This window comes from Anomaloglossus baeobatrachus, chromosome 8 (genome assembly GCF_048569485.1).
Source record: "Anomaloglossus baeobatrachus isolate aAnoBae1 chromosome 8, aAnoBae1.hap1, whole genome shotgun sequence".
In the NCBI taxonomy this organism is placed as follows: Eukaryota; Metazoa; Chordata; class Amphibia; order Anura; family Aromobatidae; genus Anomaloglossus; species Anomaloglossus baeobatrachus.
The window spans coordinates 135,006,795-135,028,957 of NC_134360.1; the positions used below are offsets into that span (position 1 = coordinate 135,006,795).

Consider the following 22,163-nt stretch of genomic DNA (forward strand, 5'->3'; position numbering starts at 1 on the left):
AGGTGGTGTTTGGGTCCTGGCAGTCATGGTTAAATCATCTCTACCTTGAAGACGTGTAGTGTTTGGGACCCACAACTATTTTTGCACACAGTGGAAAATTCCAATGAACCATGAAACAATCTATAATACAAAGAGTGATTAACATGACTAATATTTACCATGGACTTTCAGGTTGTATTTCTTTTCTGTTATCCCTGCTTCATTTGTAGCCACACACTTGTACTCTCCATTGTCATATGGTGTCAAGGAACTGACGATGAGCAATGTACCATCCTTTGTAATGTTGATGCCAGGTTCTGTTCCTGCTAATTCCTTGTTATTGTGTAGCCATCTGATCACCGGTTTTGGAGTACCTTGTTAAGACAATGTAAAAATATAATGGAATTGTGTGATTTAATAACATCAGAGGAATCCAAGAGATCAGGTAGAGGTCTGAAAGTACATTCAAAAGCTATGAGCACCTTTGACATTATTAAAAAAATGTTTACATGACAATGAATATTATTAGTTAAAATGGTTACCAAATGCTTCAGTCTGCAATCTTTATTTCTCTATTTAACTTTAAATCTCCTAATATGGTTTTGAAACTTAATCCTTATTTAAAGGGAATCTGTCACCCGGTTTTCGCTGCCTAATCTAAAAGCAGCATAATGTAGTGGCAGAAACCCTGAATCCAGTGATGTGTCACTTATTGGGCTGCTTAATATAGTTTTGATAAAATCACTGATTAATCACAGCAGATTATCATTACAGGACTACTTGTCTTGCTGCAGGTAGTCCAGCATATTCATGAGCTCTGTATAAAGCCCACTTTACATGTGTCGATATGTCGTGCGATCGCATTTGCGATCGCACTCGCCCCCATCGTTTGTGTGGCACGGGCAATTTGTTGAGAAAGTGAGAGCATGTGTTCCACAATGCTGTTGCGTTTCAGCACAGTTTCATTTCTGGAATTATTTCTCCTATGTGTGCTTTCTTGCATGTACAGCAATGTGTAGATTCACATTGAAGGCATCAAAACTATGAATTAACACATGTGGAATGAAATACTTAACAAAAAGTGTGAAACAACTGAAAATATGTCTTATATTCTAGGTTCTTCAAAGTAGCCACCTTTTGCTTTGATTACTGCTTTGCACACTCTTGGCATTCACTGCTGATTGACTGACGTGGATGGCATCTCATGCACCAGCCACATAGCCAAGCAAAATGTCACGCCTGCGCAGAGACATCGCAAACCCATTAATGTGCACTTATGTTTAAGGCTCTGCCTGCAGTAGGGCAAAGTGCACATGCGCGAGCCAGTGATGCCTCTGTGCAGGTATTAGATTTCGTCTGACTATGTGAATAACGCATGCACACTTATGTTTTAGACTCTGCCTGCAGTAGGACGGACCATAGTGCGCATGCATGAGCCAGCAATGTCTTTGCGCAGGTACTAGATTTTGCCTGGCGATATGGATGACACAAATACACTTATGTTTTAGGCTCTGTCCACAGTAAGACAGAGCAAATTACATATGCGTGAGCTCACAATGTCTGCGCAAACTTGAGATTTTGCCTGACTATATGGTTCACATTGGAGGCGTCATTCATATCAATCAAAGCAAGAGGCTGGTGATCAGCAGCAGAGAGGAGGTAAAGGCGCTGCACCAAGAATGCATATCAGACCGGACCGTCCAGATTTACCTAGAGCACAGGAGAATTTAAAAAGGTTTTTGGAAATATACAGGGGGAGTAAGGAGATAATATACACCTTTTCAGAATGCCGAAAAGGCACTGTGAAAGGTTCTAGTTTCTCAGATATGAAAAAACTGATGACATATTCCCTTTAAATATTACTGGTTTGTAACAGTAGTGCAACAAATTAAAAAATCAGATGATCTATACCTTTTGCTGAACAAGGGAATGCAACCCACTGGTTGGAAATCCTCTCCTGGTTTGGTTTATCATAAGGAGGTTCCAGGTTGGATAAAGTAGGAGGTGCTATAATGAAATATTATACCAAGAAGTCATTAAAACCAAGAAACCAGATAATGATTAGACTGAATAGTCATAATTGGTTTACCTCGAATCTCAACTGTTACATTTGCACTGTCTTGACCAATAATATTATTAGCAATACAAGTATACAGCCCGGCATCAGAAAGTTCTGCGCTATCCACTCTGAAGGTGGTATCCTTTGGTCTTTCATTCAGCTCTAGGATTCTGCCATCCTTAAACCAGCTTGTTGTGGGTAGTGGGATGCCATTGCTTGAGCATGAGATTTCAAAAGTTTGATTAACATTTGCTCTTATGACTTTAGGGCCTCTTTGGATTTTTGGTGGAACTTAAGAATACAACATAAAAACAGGTAAAAATTATGACAATTATAATTAAAATGGTAATAACTCAATACTTTCCCTGCCCCCCCTATTTTGCCTTATCTAAATATAATAGATTTTTGAGTATAGGTATTAATGTCTCATGTAACTTTTCAAAATGGCAACTTGACTGATATTTAAATTTGGCATTAGGAAAATGATATATGTATACTTTGCTTGCCAGTGGATAGATAAAAATTAAAATTTGAGAGTCCTGAGTCTTCAAGGAGTTCACAAACCTTTACCTGTGACTGATAAAAGGATCTTTGGAATCCGTAAAGCTTGATATTTACTATATTACCATCTTTTAAGTTAGCCAGAGCCATCAACCACTGAAGACTCTCAAATTGTAATAGTTTGCCATTGGCATTTCTATGTTTAAAATTTGTAAAAGGCTGAAAAAGTACAGGTTTATGGACACGAGGTTAAAACACTGGGATACTACAGAAGAGGCAGACCCCAATGGTATGTGATGGAGGTGACATGGGTAGTCACACACCTATGAAGAATGCACAATAATAAAGCTTATAAGGTGTAAATAAAATCACAAGGAATAGCTGCCGCCTGCAAAAATTATAAATATCATAAATTAGATGATATATTGGCCAAAATATGGCAACTTAGAACCCATGCCAATATCCTCAGTGTTTTGTGAGTTCTTATCTTAAAATTAAAAAAAAATACTGAAAATCACATTTTTATCATATTACTGACACATGGGGTCTAGGCTTGTAGGGCCCAATTACAAAGAAAATTGTGCTGCCAGCATCCTTCAAAAGACTATTTTTGTGTCCATTAATGATTCTCAGCATCCATCACCAAAGTGATAGGTATTATATGTGAGTGGGTATTGCAGCTACCTCCATATAATATTATATAGTCAGTCTGCATTTACCTTGTGTCAGTAAGTATGGCCTGTATATAGATATAGATATTTCAGGGTGTAATGCAGCTATAAAAAGGCAGCAAAAAATATTTGTATCCTTTTTGTCTTAGTTTGGTTACAATGGAACAAATTAATGGTTGGAGTAAACGTTTCTGATGTGAAGAAAAGGAGAGAAAGGACAACGTTTTTCAGCTTCCCTGGGCAAAGGTTTGTCAGATCCTCCTGTTTATCCTTGTCCCTTTCCAACATATATGATAAAAAAGACTATAGAATTATTATCCAATGGACAGATGAAGGGTTTAATAATGGATAAGACACAACACTTACCGTAAACATTGAGCTTTACAGTGTGTGTTACATTTCCTGCTATATTGGTGGCCACACAAGTGTACAACCCGGTGTCTGTAACTCTAGTCTCAAATATCTTCATTGACCCTGATGGAAGGATATTGTGTCTGCAACAGTCAGAACCAGAAATCAGAATGTAATTTATTCTATAAATCCTATTCTCCAATTTAAAATGAATTATTATTGAACAATTTATTTTACTCAATTTTCTAAACATATTCTATATATATTGGATTAATTAATAGACTGAAAGCTGTCTACTGTGCCACAGCTGGTTGCTATAATGCATTGGCAGAAGGGCTTGAAAAGTTCCTTCTGTTCCTGATGGCCATTTCCTGGAAGCTGGATGAATGGCAATTATAGTCATATACCGCCCATAAAAAGGTGGCGGTAACAGAAGACAAAGTACAAGTCCTCATATACAATGCCCTTTATTGTTATGGGCAATAAGTTTGGCCTTACCTTGCACATGTCTACTATAGAGAATGGAAAGAATGTAACTTCCATGCCACAGCCAACTGGCCATAAACGTTTCTGGCAAATATCAACTGGGCTAATGGAAAGTGGGATGATGAGGCCACATAATCAACATGAAGTCCAGTTTAACTAATGAGCATCCCTTTCTTATAATTATAGAAGGGTATAACCAAAATGAGTTTCTCTGCTCCTTGTTCTTCAGTTATATTCTGCTTCATGTACAGTACAGACCACAAGTTTGGACACACCTTCTCTTTCAAAGAGTTTTCTTTATTTTCATGATTCTGAAAATTGTAGATTCACATTGAAGGCATCAAAACTATGAATCAACACATGTGGAATGAAATACTTAACAAATAAGTGTGAAACAACTGAAAATATGTCTTATATTCTAGGTTCTTCAAAGTAGCCACCTTTTGCTTTGATTACTGCTTTGCACAATCTTGGCATTCTCTTGATGAGCTTCAAGAGGTAGTCACCGGAAATGGTTTCCACTTCACAGGTCTGCCCTGTCAGGTTTAATAAGTGGGATTTCTTGCCTTATAAATGGGGATGGGACCATCAGTTGTGTTGTGCAGAAGTCTGGTGGATACACAGCTGATAGTCCTACTGAATAGACTGTATTATGGCAAGAAAAAAGCAGCTAAATAAAGAAAAACGAGTGGCCATCATTACTTTAAGAAGTTAACAATTTTTTATTAAGTATTTAATTCCACATGTGTTAATTCATAGTTTTGATGCCTTCAATGAGAATCTACAATTTTCAGAGTCATGAAAATTAAGAAAACTCTTTGTGGCTAAGCTTTTGGTCTGTACTGTACTTTGGAGTCCAAAAGAATTTTGAGGTCTAATGTGGAGTTCCTATTAATTTAGGCATATAGTGATGAGTATAAAAGAAATAACTTTTCAGGGGCTTGATTCATTTTGGGGATTCAATTAATTTTAGAGTCTAGTTTGGGATTTGAATAAATTGTGGTGTCTGGTCCATAGTCTGCAGACTGCTGACCATCGGCTGTGAGGAAACTGAACCAAAACCCTATTTACCTAAATAGAGCTCTGCAAATTTACCATGGGAGTGCGGGGGTAAAGTGCCACTTAGCAGGATAAAACAGTGAAAATAGCTATAGTGCTAAGCGCAGCAGCACGTTCTTAATGAGAATGTGTGGAGGGCCCAGCAGCTGAGTCGAAGAAAATGTCGTTTCTTAGCAAATTCACTTTCTGTGCAAGGAGCTCTTAAATTTGGGGGTCTGATCTGGAAACTACATATATTTTGTATTTCCTTTGAGGTTTGATGCTCTCCCATTTCATCATGATTCTGGTACCTTCAGTTTTAAGTGCCATTGTACAATAATACATGTCCTGTTCATTGTTGCACATGTTAAAGCAGAACGGCGCCAAGGCAGAGCCACGGACGTAGTGACCCATAACTCTCCTTTGCAGGGCAACGAAGGGGTTAATTTTAGTACAGGGAAAGAGCACTCTTTTTGTGGGGTCAATAGTTTAAGGGTGGGTTATAAGGCCTGGGGAGGTAAAAGGGGTGGGTGGGATGTTATATATACAGTATATGTGCAGGGAAAGGGGGGGGGGCACCACTTCGGTGCGAGGTACCATTAGTGAAAGGTCCCTGTGTCACCTCACCTGATCTCCCCCTGACCTGATGGCGACGATTAATGAAATCCTGGAGCAGCTTCGTGTTGCTGCTGCTGGCGGCTCGGATAGAGCGGCGGTCAGGATGGCGATCCGGGAGATCTTGGGAGGTCCGGAAGCGGTGACTGTTGCTGACCCCCCTCCACATCGGAGTGTGCGCAGGGTGAGAGCACTGGAGCAGTTCTCACCCGATGTGGCTCCTGGTCCTCAGCGGCGCTGTAGGAGCCCCTCCGGGGACCCTCATCGCAGTAAAATCCATTCGCTTCTGCCCGCAGGGGCAGGCGAGGGAGGAATCCTGCTAGGCGGTCAGGACCTGTGGCAGTGGGTGGTCCCTCCAGGGATTAAGTGACCGCTACTTCTACTGCCCGGGACTACAAAGAAATGGCGGCGGTCCATCCTGGCGATGCTCCTGTCGAGGGGACTGCTAGACTGCGTGGACCTGTGAGTGCTGCAGGGCCCCTGGGGCCTGAATTCTGGAGGTCATCCCTTCCAGGAATATCATTTGTGGTGCCAGTGCAGGGTCCATCTCCCAGGAGGACATCACTTGCCGGGTTGGAGTCTCCTGCCGGGAGTGGGTTATTGCAGGCGAGGATGTCATCGCCAGAGAAGAGGTCGGGGTCCAGGCACAGGTCACCTTCATGGAGGAGGAGATCGTCGCCGTCAGGGAGGTCAGCGACGCGGTAAAATTCGCCCGCACTGCAGGGCCCAGCATCTGGGAGAAGGTCGCCTTCACGGTCGCCTTCACAGACATGGTCGGCATCGGGGGCGAGTCAGGCTGCATCCCAACATCCGGTCCACTCCTTGGTCATCCGACCAGGTTCGAGCATGGCAGGCTCCCAAGTCCCCCTTGGTCAAGCTGCCGAAGCAGCTTTAGTGCTGGGCCATTCAGGAGGTGATCGTCATCTGGAATCAGGGGTTTCGGCTGGTGAGTCTCATGTACCAACGCAGCCTGGTGAGTATGCCTCTATGTTATGTACGTCCTCACCTAGTTTAGTTTCCCTGTGGGCGAGTGTTAGTCAGGCTCAGGGCATCATGGGGGGGTCTGAGGGTTGCTGGGACGAGCACGGCTAAGTTCCATATCGGTAGCCTTAGCAATGTGTTAGGGGGTGTGCAGGAGTTGTTAGAGGGGCTGGATAGGGCGAGACAGGGGCTGGTCGGGTCTCCCATCCCGGCATGGGTCCTGAGTTCCATGGTGGCAGCACCGGCTGTTGTTCAGGTGGGAAGGGAGCTGGTTCCGGGGGATGGGGCGGCAGTACCCATGCAAACAGAGAAGGATAAGGAGGGTTACAGGATTATTTTAGATGATAGGGACAGAGGGGAGGTGTATGCCTGCTTTGAGGGCCCTCTGGGGGAGCATCTGAAGAAGGAAGTGAAAGAAAAGATTTGGAAGGATTAGTATGTGGAGATCTTTTCCCTCCTTACTTTGGAGAAATTTAATTTAGATAAGAAGAAAAAGGATGATAGTGTGCCGCCCCCGTGCCAGCAGCCGCCGCTTCTCGGATCCGGACTGCCTAAGGGGGTGGCTCTAGGGTCTCCGGACACGTCGAATAAAATGGGGGGGCGTAGATGTACGGGCTAGGCCGTATTTAGTTCGTGATGCCACCCACTGTGTGTGGTGAGTTGGGACACCACCGCTGCTGTGATGGGGCACCCGGGGGAGATATAGCGGCAGCTGGATGTTAACCCCTCCGTGGGTAGGGATGGTTGCCCCGGGGCCCAGTGTCTGATGCAGGGTATAGCGATGGCAAGGGGGAGATTTGATTACTCACAGTCAATAAATCACACAAGTCTCTGGTAAACCAAGGTGCTGGTGGCCGGTGCCACGGCCGGTTGCATTCGGGTCCCCACCCGGGCTGGTGATCTCTATCCTTTTCCTCTGCACTGTTTTCTGTAAGATAGACTTCCTAGTCTGGAACTCAGGAGTCCACTCCCGGCTGGATGTGGCCTAAGGAGCCGTGCCCGCAGAGGCTGGCCCGTGGGATCTATGGGCCCTGGCGGTGACCTCTTATCCCTATCGGTGGGCTGTTGTCTTCTATGAGGGACTTTGGGTGGGACAGAACCTCTAGTCCTGGCCTCAATTGGTTAATTAACCAGGCCGCTTGTTTCCGGTCCTGGCTTCAGGGTCCGTGTACCCCCCTTTGTGCTCCGGTTTCTGGGTCGGTTCCATGTGTCAGTACCGGCGGGCTACAACCCTGTCCCGGTCCACCTCGATTCTGCCGAGCCATCTTCCCGTCTCCTGCTGACGGAGACCACCATCTGCCTCCTAGCCAAAGGCACCAGGGCTCCTACCCTGGTACCGTTCAACTTGACCTTTCATTGCTGGAGCTACACTTAGCTCCAGCCCACACTCCTCTCCCCTTGAACTCCAAAACTTAACTCTCTACTGTTTTCCTGCCTCGGGCTGTCTGGACCCCTGGGTGGGCGTGTCCAACTGCCTTGTCATGCCCACTGGTGTGTCTATCTTTCCCTAAGGGGGGGGTGACTAGGGTTTTAGGTTGGCTGTGTGTTTCCTAAGTGGGGGATGGTGTTATGCGGGGGCCTATTTGTGACTACCTGGTTTTGCCAGGGCGTCACAATAGCAAGAAGGAGGAGGAAGAAAAGCGGAGGTGGAGGCTGATCCCTCAGACGTTTGCTAACTGGCTGCAGGCTTTTGCGATTCTAGCTAGCATTATTGGTGAAAAGGCGCCCGATAATTGTTCGGGGCTGTTATGCTATATGGATGCTATAGCAGAGGCCCATAGGATTTATGGCGGTCAGACTTGGTTGCGGTACGATGAGAAATTCAGGCAGCAGAAAGCAGTGCGGCCCAGCATCCGCTGGGATCAAAAAGACATTGGGCTATGGTTGAAGGTCATGGCACCTGCGAGCTATGGTCAGCCCTTTCATGGGGGCTGGATCGGCTGGCCAACATGCTGTTGTGGGAGCGAGAACCCAGGCAGGGAGTGTTGGAGCGAAGTCAGGGGTGTGCTGGCAGTTTAATGATGGCCAGTGCAAGTTTGGAAGCTCCTGCAAGTTTAAAAGCATCAGTGTTCCGGTTGTGAAGGTCCCTCTCACGGTGCATCTTGTTGCTTCAAGAAAGGAAAGGCTAAGTCCGGGGGAGATCCTGCAAAAGGGGGTGAGTTTGGTGAGGCTTCACGAGATGGTCCCTTATCTAGATAGATACCCTAAGCGGGATAAGGCGGCGTTACTGGAAGCTGGTTTTAGTGTTGGTTTTAGAATGCCCTCCCCTCCTCATGTTGTTCCTTTTCAGTTAAAAAATTTGTTGTCGGCGCGTCAGCATCCGGAGGTGGTGCCCAAAAAACTCTTAGGCGAGGTTGCTTGTGGTCGGATGGCAGGTCCGTTTGCAATTCCCCCCATTTCGGATTTGGTTGTGTCACCATTAGGTGTTGTCCCTAAAAAGGAGCTGAGCAAATTTCGGCTCATTCAGCATTTGTCGTTCCCAAAGGGTTTGTCTGTGAATGATGGCATAAACTCGGAACTTTGTTCTGTGGTGTATACATCGTTTGACACAGCGGTCTGCTGGGTTCGGAGATACGAGAGAGGAGCATTGTTTGCGAACACGGATATATCGGCATTCCGTTTGTTAGCAATTTGCCCTAAACTCAGTGTGGTTTGGTCAGACATTGTTCCAAGGAAGGTATGGCAGGGGCTCTGTCACTGGAGAGGATTGACAAGACCAAAATAAAGGTCAACAGTGTGGTTGGGAACTTTGTGGCCAGGAATGGAGGAATTGTGGTTCGGCACAGGGACTTGGAGTCGGGGGAAGGACATTTTTGGTGGTCAAATGGCGTGCATTTGACTGCCATGGGTATAGATTTGTGGGCCTTGAGCATTCAGGAAGGTGTGGAGCGGGCTCTAATATTGGTGGGGTGACTTTTATTATGAGGTATCAGGTAATGCTCGTGATGACGGTGGTGAGGGGGGTTCTTGGAGATGATGGAAATGTTGGGGTGGTGGTGGTACATCGGATAGATGGGGGTTCTTGGAGATGGTGGAAATGTTGGGGTGGGGGTGGTACATCAGATAGATGGGGACCACCCCCTTCATTTATTCTGCTATGATAAATTGCCTGGCGGACTTGGGGGCTCTTCAGGGGTGGGGTCCCCTGAGAGTCGGTTAGGTACAAGGTTTTCCGGCAACACTGGTGCCCCCGAGCTTGTGGTCGTGGCTGGGGGCAAATATGCCGGATGATTTCATAACAATATTTGGTGTCCGTCAGGCTTTGAGGCTCCAAGAACCGCCTTTGCATTTGTTTATAAATGGTTATTTATAAATTTTATAAGTTTTTTTATGTGTATTGTTTGTTAATAAACCGGGCCGATTTGGCCAATTTAGCCAAATAATGGTGTTACGTGTTCATTAATAGTTGGGAAAAAAGGGGGTTTTATGCTTTGGGGGGGGGGGGTTTAATGAGACGGTTGGGGAAGCCTCTGCAGTAGGGCAATCAAGTATTTGCTGCAGACAATTCTGCAACAAAAATGTGTCTCTTAGGCTGCTTTCACACTACGTTTTTTTAGCATGCGTCATGAACGTTTTTTTGCTGCAAAAGCGGATTCTGTTTTTGCAATAAAAATCACATGCAAACGCATGTGATATTTTGCAGGATCCTGTCACTTGAAGTTTATGGGCGGGCATTGGAGTCATGTGATCGGGAGTGAGGGGAACTGGACGTGACAGACTGGGAGCCGGCATCTGACAGCTGCGGTAAGCTGTAACCAAGGTAAACATCGGGTAACTAAGGGAAGTGCTTTGCTTGGATACCCGATATTTACCTTGGCTACGAGCATCCGCAGCTGCTAAGAGCCGGCTCCCTTCACACGTAACCAAGGTAAACATCGGGTAACTAAGAAGCGCTTTGCTTAGTTACCCAATATTTACCTTGGTTACGAGCGTCAGCCGCTCTCAGGTGGGGGAGAGAGAGAGGAGAGAGGTAGAGAGGAGGAAGGGAGAGAGGGAGGGGGAGAGAGGGAGGGGGAGAGAGAGACTGATCACGCCAGGCTGGTTTCTGGGCATGCTCAGTAGAGCAAGCAGAATCCTGTCTATCAGCATGCCAGAGTTCACATGCGTTTGCGTGCTGTTTAGTCAGGATCCAGCGATTTGCAGTATTTGGACGCAGCTCAAAAACGCTACAAGTAGCGTTTTTGAAAAAAGTTAAAAAACTGCAAGTCACTGGATCCTCACTATAAACGCACGCAAACGCAGGTGAACGCATGTTGACGCGAATACATTGCAAATGCATTGAAATGAAAACGCATTTGCACTGGATCCGTTTTTGCATTAAAAAATAGTTCATGACGCATGTTAAAAAAATGTAGTGTGAAAGCAGTCTAGAAGGAAAAACGCAGGGTAATATACATGTTTTTGCTGTGTTTTTACTTGCGCCTTTGATAAGTTTTTTACTTGCATTTTTTCTCGTATTGGAATGATTGAAAAACACTGAAAAAAATAATGTGATTGATGCTGCTTGAAATCTGCAAGCAAAAAGTAGGTAATGTGCATGAGACTTCAGGAACCCCAACAGTTTCTCTGGTACCAGGAAACACTTCAATTTTTATGAGAAAACTGAGCAGAAAAAAGCACCAAAAATACAGGAACTATGGTAATTAACATGTGCTTATGCCCATACAGTCATTCACTCACTAAGTTCTCCCTCACCATAATTTCCATGAATCTGGTTATATACTTATGGAACCCCAAAGTGACTGCTTCTAGATAGGAGACTGGGATATCCTATTCCCCAGACAGCGGCAGTCTCATCTTTGGTTTAGCAAAGACTACTATATTGTATATAGCATGTTAGCCTAGTGCCACTGTGCAAGGAGTAGCCAATAAGTGTTCAACCCAAGCGTAAGACTATGTGGCTGCTGGTGTTTGTGGGGAAAGCAGTCACATCTACACTGCTCAGTAGATTCTGCTCTACTGTGCTGTACAGACTGTAAATAATAAAGTAGTAAAGTTACCATATAATATGACTTAAAAGGACCAAATAACACAACTACATTATAGCCACATATTACTACAATATAAATATATAAAATGCCACCATGCTGCTACTAAATATATCTGTACACCAAAACCACACATAGCATCCATAAAGTGACTGAAAGATACTGCCCCAGGCAAACCTTGCGGATTACTATTGCTATTCAATAGTGACCCAATAATAGTGTCATCCTGTTTAAAAATGCCACTTAGTGGATCCTTTGGTCTCTGCACATTATTGCATGCAAATAAAACATTAAATGTGTTACCATACCTCTGAGAAAATGGTGAAATTAGCTGCGTCTCCTTTGCCCATGTTATAAATGGTGGTGGAACACTTTTTATCTCACATGGAAGTATCACATTATCACCGACTTTTACAGATATTTCAGTGGGACTATTGGATCCTCCTTTTATATCTGTGTTCACAATTCGTGGTTTAACTAAAAGAAAAACCAGACTGGTCATCTGAGAAGTTGTTTTCATGACAATGGCATTTAGTATTGATTTTACTATGTAAATGAAATTTGCATGTTAAAACAAACTATATAAACTTCTAAACATTACATACAATGGCTTATATTAAGTATAAATTTTATTATATTAAATTCAAGAACATTGACAAAAAAGGAGCCCCCTTGTCAAAGCCATCGGCGAAACGCGCATTGAGCACTACAGTAATGGTGTGAGGATTATACTAACTATACTATAAATATGGCTACCACGTGTATCCAAAACACATCAGATTGGAATCGTTCCTGTCCATGTGTCTTGTGTACATGCTCTTAACTGAAGAATAAAGCTCATTTTTTACTCACCACATATCCAATATGGCGTATCGAGTCCATGCAATGGACATCTGTTCATTCTGCCAAGCCTCCTCCTTCCTGTTTGTACTATCTTACAATAATCTTTTCACTATGTTTTCCCATTTTATGGATTTTATTCATGGTTTATAGATGTAATAAATGTGTTTTATGCACATGAACGACGTTATAATAATTTACCTATGTATTTATTTATTGTCACTGTTGTAGCACATGTAATTTAGCATCATATCACTAGGTAGCTATTAATATATTTACAATCATGACTACTTGATTTTGGACTATGTTCACTTAATTTTTTTTTAACACCAGTGATTTTACTAGATATATTTGAACATTCCTTATTGTGGCTAAATGAGTCAAGCCCGGCTGAGCATCCAAATGCTTGTTGCGAGTACCGAGCTCCCAGCAGTGCTCGCTCATCACTTACAAGCAGTTGTATTGTATTTACTATTATGTTATTTTTTTTAAGCGGGGACAAACATTACAAAAAAAATCAAAATCATGTAATTTAAAAAGTGTAAAAAGCTACGTAAATGCACACATTACCAACTAGTGATGGGCGGACTCGTAGATACCAGGGCTCGACAGATCTAACCAGATTTTCAAAAAATACAAAAAAAAACGGTTCAGGACCAGAATTGATCATGTATATCTGGCCAGACGCTGGTACCAATATACGTCTAAGGTCGGCTTCACACTTGCGATTAATTCTCGTATTGCACTCGGACCCATGTTAATCAATGAGGCATCTCCCATCTGCTATTTTTTCTCAGTCCAAGTCGGACTGAGAAAAAAATCGCAGCATGCTGCGTTTTGGTGAGTTTCTCGTGCGAGTCTGTCCAATGAAACTCTATGGGAGCGGGTAAATAAACAGATGTCACACGGACGGCACAAACACCATCCTAGTGACATCCATTTTTCTAAATACATTTATCGCATGTTTCAGAAAACACTGGAAATGAGTGAGATCTGACAATGTCGGTCAATCTCTATCTCTGTCAGTCGGTCTCTCCCTCTCGGTCTCTATTCTGTCTCTGTCGGTCGGTCGATCTGTTGGTCGGTCTCTCTCTCTGTCTCTATCTCTCTCTCTGTCCATGTCGGTCTCTCCCTCCCACCCCCTCTCTCATACTCACCGATCCACGATCAACGGCGCGGCGCTGCACGGCATTCACACTGTGGCGGCTTCTCTTTTGAAAATGCCGGCCACTCATTATTCCATCACGTATTCACTACTTTCCCCGCCCACCAGTGCCTATGATTGGTTGCAGTCAGACATGCCCCCACGATGAGTGACAGCTGTCTCACTGCAACCAATAACAGCTGCCAGTGGGTGGGTCTATATCGTGCAGTAAAATAAATAAATAAATAATTTAAAAAAACGATGTGCGGTCCCCCCCAATTTTGATACCAGCCATGGTAAAGCCATACGGCTGGAGGCTGGTATTGTCAGGATGGGGAGCCCCACGTTACGGGGAGCCCCCCACCCTAAAAATATCAGCCTGCAGCTGCCCGAAATTGCTGCATCCATTAGATGCAACAGTCCCGGCACTGTACCCGGCTCATCCCGAATTGCCCTGGTGCAGTGGCAATCGAGGTAATAAGGAGTTAATGGCAGCAGCCCATAGCTGCCACTAAGTTCTAGGTTAATCATGGCAGGTGTCTCCCCAAGATACCTTCCATAACCTGTTAAAGAAAATAAACAAACACATCTAAAAAATCCTTTATTTGTCATAAATGACAAAAAAACAACAACCTCTTTCATCATTTTATTAAAGTCCCCAAATACCCCTCCAGGTCCGACGTAATCCACAGAGGTCCCACGACGCTTTCAGCTCTGCTACATCGGAAGCTGACAGAGAGCGGACACAGACCACGACCGCTCTCTGTGAGCTCCACAGAGCAACTGAAGTGAGTCGCGCTATCAGCGATGACATCACTCAGGTTACCCGCAGCCACAGATCTCAGGTGGAGGACTTCTGCTGTGGACGCGGGTAACCTCAGTGAAGGCACCGCTGATAGCGCAGATCACTTCTGTCACTCAGGGGAAAATCAGGCCACGGCACACAGACAAAGCCGCAGGATGACAGTGAAGTCGGGTGAAGTTCATCCTAGTTCATTCTGACCATGTGGCTCTGTCTGTGTCTGCTGTCAGCGGGCATATAGCAGGGCTGAATGGCAGATGACATAGCTGCTGAGAATAAAAACGCATCCCATACGCATTGCACACGGACTAAAATCATGAGAAAAATCACATAATCGCATTGCTGTTGCATTGCACACGGATCAACACTTGAACAGAGCTCATGCTACTTTCTAGCATGAGACTCGGACCGATTTTACACGCACAATTGTGATTCCAGCCTAAGGGGGCCAGAATCCACGCTTAATGGTAGTAGAAGGGATAGATGGATTGGAGCAAACACATTATGATAACTGGTCTCTGGCGTGGCTGGAACTGCTTTCAGGGCTGCTCAATCTAGTTCTGGAGCTGCTTATTAGCCTCATACATATTCACTGCTTTCCCCGCCCACTGGTAGCTCTGGTGTCTGTAATTGATTGCAGTCAGATGCGCCCCCAGCCTCCCTGACAGCGTGACTAACTGCTTGCAATCACAGACCAGGTCTTGCTTGGTGCAAAAATAAATAAAAAAATTGGCATATTGTTAGGGCCAGATGGATGGGCAGACCCGGGAGGTGGATCCACTGGACCGAACTCCCCGAAGAGGGAACGGAGTCCGGTAGCCGGAGCACTTTAGGTAGCAGAACAGTCCGTGCACTTAGAACACAATGGAGAAGTCCCTGGGACCACGGGGTCACTGATGGTGGTCCGGGTGACGGAGCTCAGGTTCGGAAGCCGGGATGATGTCAGGCGGGGTCCGGAACCGTTGGAGCGAGATGGCGGGTCACCGCAGGGAACCGGGATGTTACGGACTGTCAGGATGGTAGATAGGCAGCGTTCGGGGTTTGAGATACAGCAGGACCGGATGGCAATGCAGGATCGGCTCTAAAAGAGAGAGAGGTAAGTATCTCACAGGAACACAAGGAGACCTGACTCCTAGCTTGGGAAACACGAAGAACAGGCCCCGCCCCCTTGGACATTAATCCCCTTTGTACCCTGTACCTGTGTGCATCATTTCCTGTCAGTGGACACTGGCCCTTTAAGAAAGGGTCAGTGACCGCGCGCGCGCCCTAATGCGCATGCGCGCGGCCCGGGTGCCAGAAGCCAGGGCAGGAAGCTGAGAGGAGGAAGCAGCAGAGCCGGCCAGGGGCTGGGAAGCCGACGGGCGCCGGGAGCGGGGACCAGGAGGCCTGGGAAGCGCGGCCAATGGAGGCTGGAGAGCGGGGAGCGTGGCAGGTGAGCCGAGGAGTGGAGCAGAGGACCCGGGGAGCGTGACACATATGGTCCCCCCATATTATGATACTCAGCACACATAGCATACGGTTACAGGCTGCAGCTCCCATCCATGCGCCTATCTTAGCTGTGTATCAAAATAAGAGAAACAGCATGCACCTTTTTTAATTATTTAAATAAATCATTTTAAAAATTGGAATGCAGCTTCTATGCAGACATAAGTGTCTCCATATTAACAAGTAAGAAGTTTATGCAATTTTCTTTTGAATATTTTATCCCATATCTGTAAGTAAAGTGTTCTCCACTACTATGATGTCATCAATATCAGATGTTTGGGGATTGACCTAGAGCTTTCACTGCTCAGCTGTAGTGGCCCTATGTATACAGTATACTAATTGGCATCTCTCTGCTCTGTCTTACTGTTTAATGGCTGCTGCCGATGAGCTCGAAGGAGGTAATAACAGCTGATTAGTGGAGGACTGCCATCATCTTCTATTGATTACCTATCCTAATGTCCCTAATGCGGGCTTTACACGAGAAGATATATCGTACGATATGTCGTCGGGGTCACGGTTTTCGTGACGCATATCCGGCATAGCGCACGACGTCGTCTCGTGTGACACCTCCGAGCGACGCAGTATCGCTCACAAATCGTGAGTCGTGTACTCGTCATTAACTTTCATAATATCATTTATTTTCATGGGTGCAGGTTGTTCATCGTTTCCGTGGCATCACACGTTGCTCCGTGTGACACCATGGGAACGATGAACACAGCGTACCTGCGTCCCACAGCACCCGCCGGCTTAATGGAAGGAAGGAGGTGGGCGGGATGTTTACATCCCGCTCATCTCCGCCCCTCCGCTTCTATTGGCTGGCTGCCGTGTGACGTCGCTGTGACGCCGAACGTCCCTCCCACTTCAGGAAGTGGACGTTCGTCGCCCACAGCGAGGTCGTCCGGAAGGTAAGTGCGTGTGACGGGGGTTAAACGAGTTTGTGCGCCACGGGCAGCGATTGCTCGTGACGCAAAAATGACGGGGGCGGGTACGATCGCTCGTGCTATCGCACAATAGATTGACTCGTGTAAAGCAGGCTTAAGTGTAGTAAAACATTTGTCTGGTAAAGTTACTTTGTTTTTGTTTGTTTTTTTTCCTTTAACCTTTTTTGCAGATGCTGTACAGAACTACATACTTTAGAAAAAGGCATGCTTGCCTCAGTCTTTTTTATATAATGAAGTTTACTACATCACAGATTATATGTTGAGTTGATCCCTGCCAATAGTGAAGTAGTGACATCTCATTTATTCATGTTACTGCTCCAGCCATATCATTATATGACCTTAGTAGTGACGGTGGTCATACATGCAAATGTCATTACTGAAGCCAATTATTGGCTACAAGAGTCACAAATGATGGAAAAATGTTAAAATGATGCTCATATGTCACATTTTGCAAGCAATTGGCATACGGTATTATCAATTACACACAGAATGTGGTAATGATTTACAACCACTTACCATAAACTGTAAGTTGGACTTTCCGTGCTGCATACCCCGCAGCATTCACTGCAGTACAAGAATATTCTGCAGAATCCTCCCCTCCTGGAGAAGACAAGAGTAAACTTCCATCGGAGTCAACTGTGACGGAACTATTGTTTGGGATGATTGTCTCTCCTTTCTAATAAGAAAACAATAAAGAAAATAGTGAAAACAATTATAAAATGTAGTTTTTTGAAAAAGATAAAAGAAATTATTAGATTACGTTAGTGGCATCTTTATGATTTTTACATTCCAGAAGATTGACTTGGCTTTTAGCAATCATGAGCATTCTATCCATTCAGTTCGTTCCTGGTTGACCTTTTCCCATTTTCACATAAATCTATTTTTTCAGTTTTCTAAAGTTACCTTGCCCAAGCATAGTGCAGTCTCATGACAATGCCCAGTTGACTAGAAGGGGAGTCATTAAACATGAGATTTGCTGCTGGATGCAGATGAACAACTATTCTCACTCTACTTTCTGGGCCTATTTTATTTCAAATAAATGATTTATTGGTGTTTATATTTATTTCTTTTCACTTACAGATTAGTAATGGGGGGTCTCATAAATGCCTCCCATTAGCAATTTAGGGCTTAGTGGCAGCTGTGAGCTGCTATTAACCCCTCATTACCCCAATTGCCACCACACTAGGGCAATTGGGATGAGGCAGGTAAAGATCTTGGATTGTTCTTGTGAATCTGCATGCTGCTATTTTTATGCTAGGGGGGGGGGGGCCCAATATTCATGGGTTTACCCAGCCAGAGAATACCAGCTCCCAGCTGTCGGCATTATCATAGCTGGGTAACAAAATTGGGGGAATGCATGCTGTTTTTTACATTTTTTATTTAAATAATTAAAAAAACCAAACAAAAAAAGCTGCATGCAGATCATCTTATTTTGCTGCACAGCCAAGATAAGCGTACGGCTGGGGGCTTAGCTGTATGCTTTAACATGGCTGGGTATCATAACATGGGGGGACCCTACACCAATATCTATTTATTTATTTTTGCACCAATCTAGATGCACACACAGCACCTCTGCTTGGTTGCAGTCAGACACGCTTTCAAACAAGCTGAGGTTGTGAATTGTCTGGAACAAATACCGTAGCAGACCATTTCCCAGTGTCTGTATAAAATGAATGTACCTGTGATTTATTTGAAGCTGGAAAAAACAAAAATGATCATTTTACAGTTCACAATGATGGCTGCTAATGTATTCATATAATTGTTTGTAGCTGTACAGATATAAAACTTATAAAATTACAACTCCGAAAGAGTTTGTGATCCACCGAAGGTATCACTGGTGTTGACATCAGTGCTGTCATAGGTGTCGAGTTCCATTGTTCTGCATCTGGAGATCTTCCTATATTGTAATATTATTTCATTTAATGAAAGGCTAGATCTGTACATGTTTGTTCGAACAAATGTGGATGTTTTGAATGAAAGGTGTCACTTTCATTGGCAATGCTGAATACATAATAACAATTACATGCTATATACCTTTTGGTGAATGTGATAAACTTTATAACACAATGTGCTGGGTTGCAAAAGTCGGTAGATTTTGTTTTTGCATCAGTAAAAGAATTGGAGAACACTGTAAAAATATTCCCATTGTCATATTGGAAAATGCAAATAAATCATGGCAATCCATATCAAAGAAGAATAAGCCTTACTGCCCCTCAGTTGATTAATCATTAGAGGGATTCTTCCGCTGTGTTTCATACATAACACCCTACATCTCGATGCTCCAATTCACACAGACATAGAATTAAATAATAAATCTGTGCAGCCACTGCTACGTAGAACCATGTGTCGATTTTAACATATACTTTTAAACTCAATAGGAACTGATGAAGTGATTATCCATGATTGATGACCTATCCTTAGAAGAGGCCATCAGCATAAGATCGATGAGGTCAAATAGCCTGCACCCCCACCCGCTGATTGCAGATCCCAACTGCCATAAAACGTCCACTACCCACTGTATTTAGCCATATTTCACAATTCTGTATGTGCCGCCCCCGCGACAGCCGACGGATTGCTCGGACCCGGATCCACAGTGGCTCGAGGGGTCTCCGGATCCAAGGCGGTGTCGCGCGGCTACATAAAAAGGGGGGATGTTTTGGGTGGTGAATGGGATAATGTTTGTGACAACACCCACGGTGTGTAGTAACGTGAGGGACCACCGCTGCCGTTTATGGGGGAGCCCGGGGACGATGGTGTGGCAGCTCGAGATGTTAACCCTTCCATGGGCAGGGTCAGCGGTGTCCTGGGACTCGGTGATGGATGGAGTGGGGAACCCATCGGGGGTGAAGGGATATCGGGTACTCACACAGTCCAAAGTCACTGACGCTGACACCAGGTAAACAAAACTCTTGAATGCTCCGTCTCCATTGGTCGAGCATGCTGGGTCCGTGCCCCTTTGGTGTTACTGGTTGGTCTGAAGCCTTGTCCCTTGGTACTGTGTGTCCTTCGTATGGATCCCTTTGGCTTAAAACTACTCGGGTGCCGCTTACCTGCGTGGCTAGCAGGGTGAGCTTGCTCTCAGGGTTCACGCTTGGGATTTTCTGGACGGTTGTGGGAAGTCCTATCCCCCTCATTGCGCTAGTACCCTGATTCTGGAGTGGGTGGGATACGGTTCCTGAAGACTCCGTTCCCATCGGGTGAATTACCTGGCTGCATGAAGCTTCTTCCCAGCCTAGGGTCCGCGTACCCTATCGTGTCCTGGCCCCTGCCCGGTTGTAGCACAAGGCAACCGACCTGCTCTCTGTAGAAGCACCGTGCCCCCTGTCACTACCCCCTGCGACCGGGGTTCTAGCTCTTTCTGGCCAGGCCAACGTCTAGCACCTGGGACGGGTACAGGAGCCCAGCTCCACCGCGTGACCTGTCCTGTCACCGCTGTCTCACTGCTCAACTACTACTCAACTGACATCTCTGCCCTCCCTCCTCCATCTCTCCATCTGGGTGGCCCTATTCCCCTCAGGCTGCCCAATGGGTGTTTGGTGGGTGTGGTACAGAGTGTTCCTCAGGATTTAGGTATACCTGTTGGTAGCAACACCAACACCTGTAACCAAGGAGGAGCGGGCACCATGCAGAAGGGCAGATTGCACGGCACCCTTGTGATGACCTGATAGGCCGGGGCATCACATGTACACTGCCATATGTCAGGCCACACCAATCTGATATTGATTACCTTTCGTGCGAATAGATCATTAATATCTAATTCTTGGCACCTCAATGGTCTGCTTGTTTAGAAGGTACCTTGCTGTCTACAGATAGTATCCTCTCTAAATAATTAAATCTGACCTTGTTTGACAATAGTTAATATTATAACATTTACAAAATACAAATGAGGGCACATTACTGTATTATAATTACCTTTCTCCAAATGATTGCTGGCTTCGGAACTCCACTGGCTTTACAAGGTAGCGATATCCCATTTCCTTCTATTGTACTGAAAATTTGGGGTCCATGCTGAATGATTGGAATAACTTAAATAAAAGAAAGTTAGCTTTTAGCTAAATGGGACCTGTCATCAGAATTGTGATTTTATCATTCTCTGGCTGCTCAACTGAGTATTTTTTTTTCTTTTGTTTGTCTTTTTTTATCATGACAGAGATAAGTGTCTTTTTACTTGGTGCTAATTCTATAGTCTTTACCAGGGGCATTGTTGCAAAGGGTGCAACCATAACTGGGCCGGTGAGGGAGGAGTCCACCAATGCCAGCAGCTATTTCAGCAGGATGTGCATCCAAGGACAAATGTTCAGCTGAGATGCAATGCGGTGCAGACACTCTCCGGGTTTCTGCTCCACAATACACATCACCAGACAATCAGAGGCTGACAGCTAACTCCAGTCACAAATTTTAATACTTGCCACTTAAATTGAAGAAATTATTATTTATTGAAAAATCCATACTAGAAGCAGCACAGATGTTTTGGTCCAGAATGGACCTTCATCAGTGTGCACTGTTAAAGTCTGATAGGGCTTCAGGTCAAGTAAGCGCTATTTAGCAGTCATAGTGTCCACCGCTGTGTAATGTGAGTGTCAGGTATTACTGATGCAAAAAAATAAAGTGGCGAGTTCCATAATTAAAATCTTCATCTTTATTCAGCATTTTTTTTTTTTAAAACATCATGATGGTTGAATTATAGTCTCAACATGTTTCAGGTAGGCATGCCCTTAGTCACTGAGAAAAAAAATTGCTGAATAAAGATGAACATTTTAATTATGGGACTCGCCACTTTATCCTTTTGCATAAGAAGCTTCGGAGTCTAAGCTGTGGCTGGTGACTCAGACAAACAAAGCGGACTACATCATTCAAATAAGACACGGTGAGGCATGGTTATACAGTATATATATAATTTCTGCTGGTGAGGTATTACTATTTGCTATTCACGGGACTGGATCCCACTTGAGCACTTTCTACAGAAGTGCCATGCTTATCCACAACAGTGTGCCAATCACTGGTGCATAGTGGTGGCGTCATGTGTCACCCATACCAAGCACGCCGATATCAGCTGCCGGCCTCTGTGCTACCTACAGAACAGGATTCCACACATCATGGAAGTGGAGGAATGTGAGAGGAAAGGTTTTTTTATGTGCTAGAGAACAGCAGCAAAGCAGAATGGGGGACATATATACCAGGAAGGAGCCCAGGATTCGGGACATATATACAATGTAGGCACCCAGTATGGAGGACTTATATACCTGGAAGGGGCTCAGGATGAGGGACATTAGTACAGGACT

At 44.8% G+C, this 22,163-nt stretch overlaps 1 protein-coding gene across 1 annotated transcript in view; it reads right to left on the reverse strand.

Annotated features, from left to right (window-relative positions):
- Positions 1 to 22,163, reverse strand: part of HMCN1 (hemicentin 1) — a 921,797-nt gene that overhangs the window by 724,069 nt on the left and 175,565 nt on the right. Inside the window, exons 20-26 of the mRNA XM_075322013.1 lie at positions 20,794 to 20,906; positions 17,398 to 17,557; positions 11,978 to 12,146; positions 3,577 to 3,704; positions 2,069 to 2,329; positions 1,891 to 1,986; positions 159 to 353 (exon numbers count right to left, since the gene is read on the reverse strand). Of these exons, the coding sequence (XP_075178128.1) occupies positions 159 to 353; positions 1,891 to 1,986; positions 2,069 to 2,329; positions 3,577 to 3,704; positions 11,978 to 12,146; positions 17,398 to 17,557; positions 20,794 to 20,906 (1,122 nt within the window). The remainder of the gene's footprint in view (positions 1 to 158; positions 354 to 1,890; positions 1,987 to 2,068; positions 2,330 to 3,576; positions 3,705 to 11,977; positions 12,147 to 17,397; positions 17,558 to 20,793; positions 20,907 to 22,163) is intronic.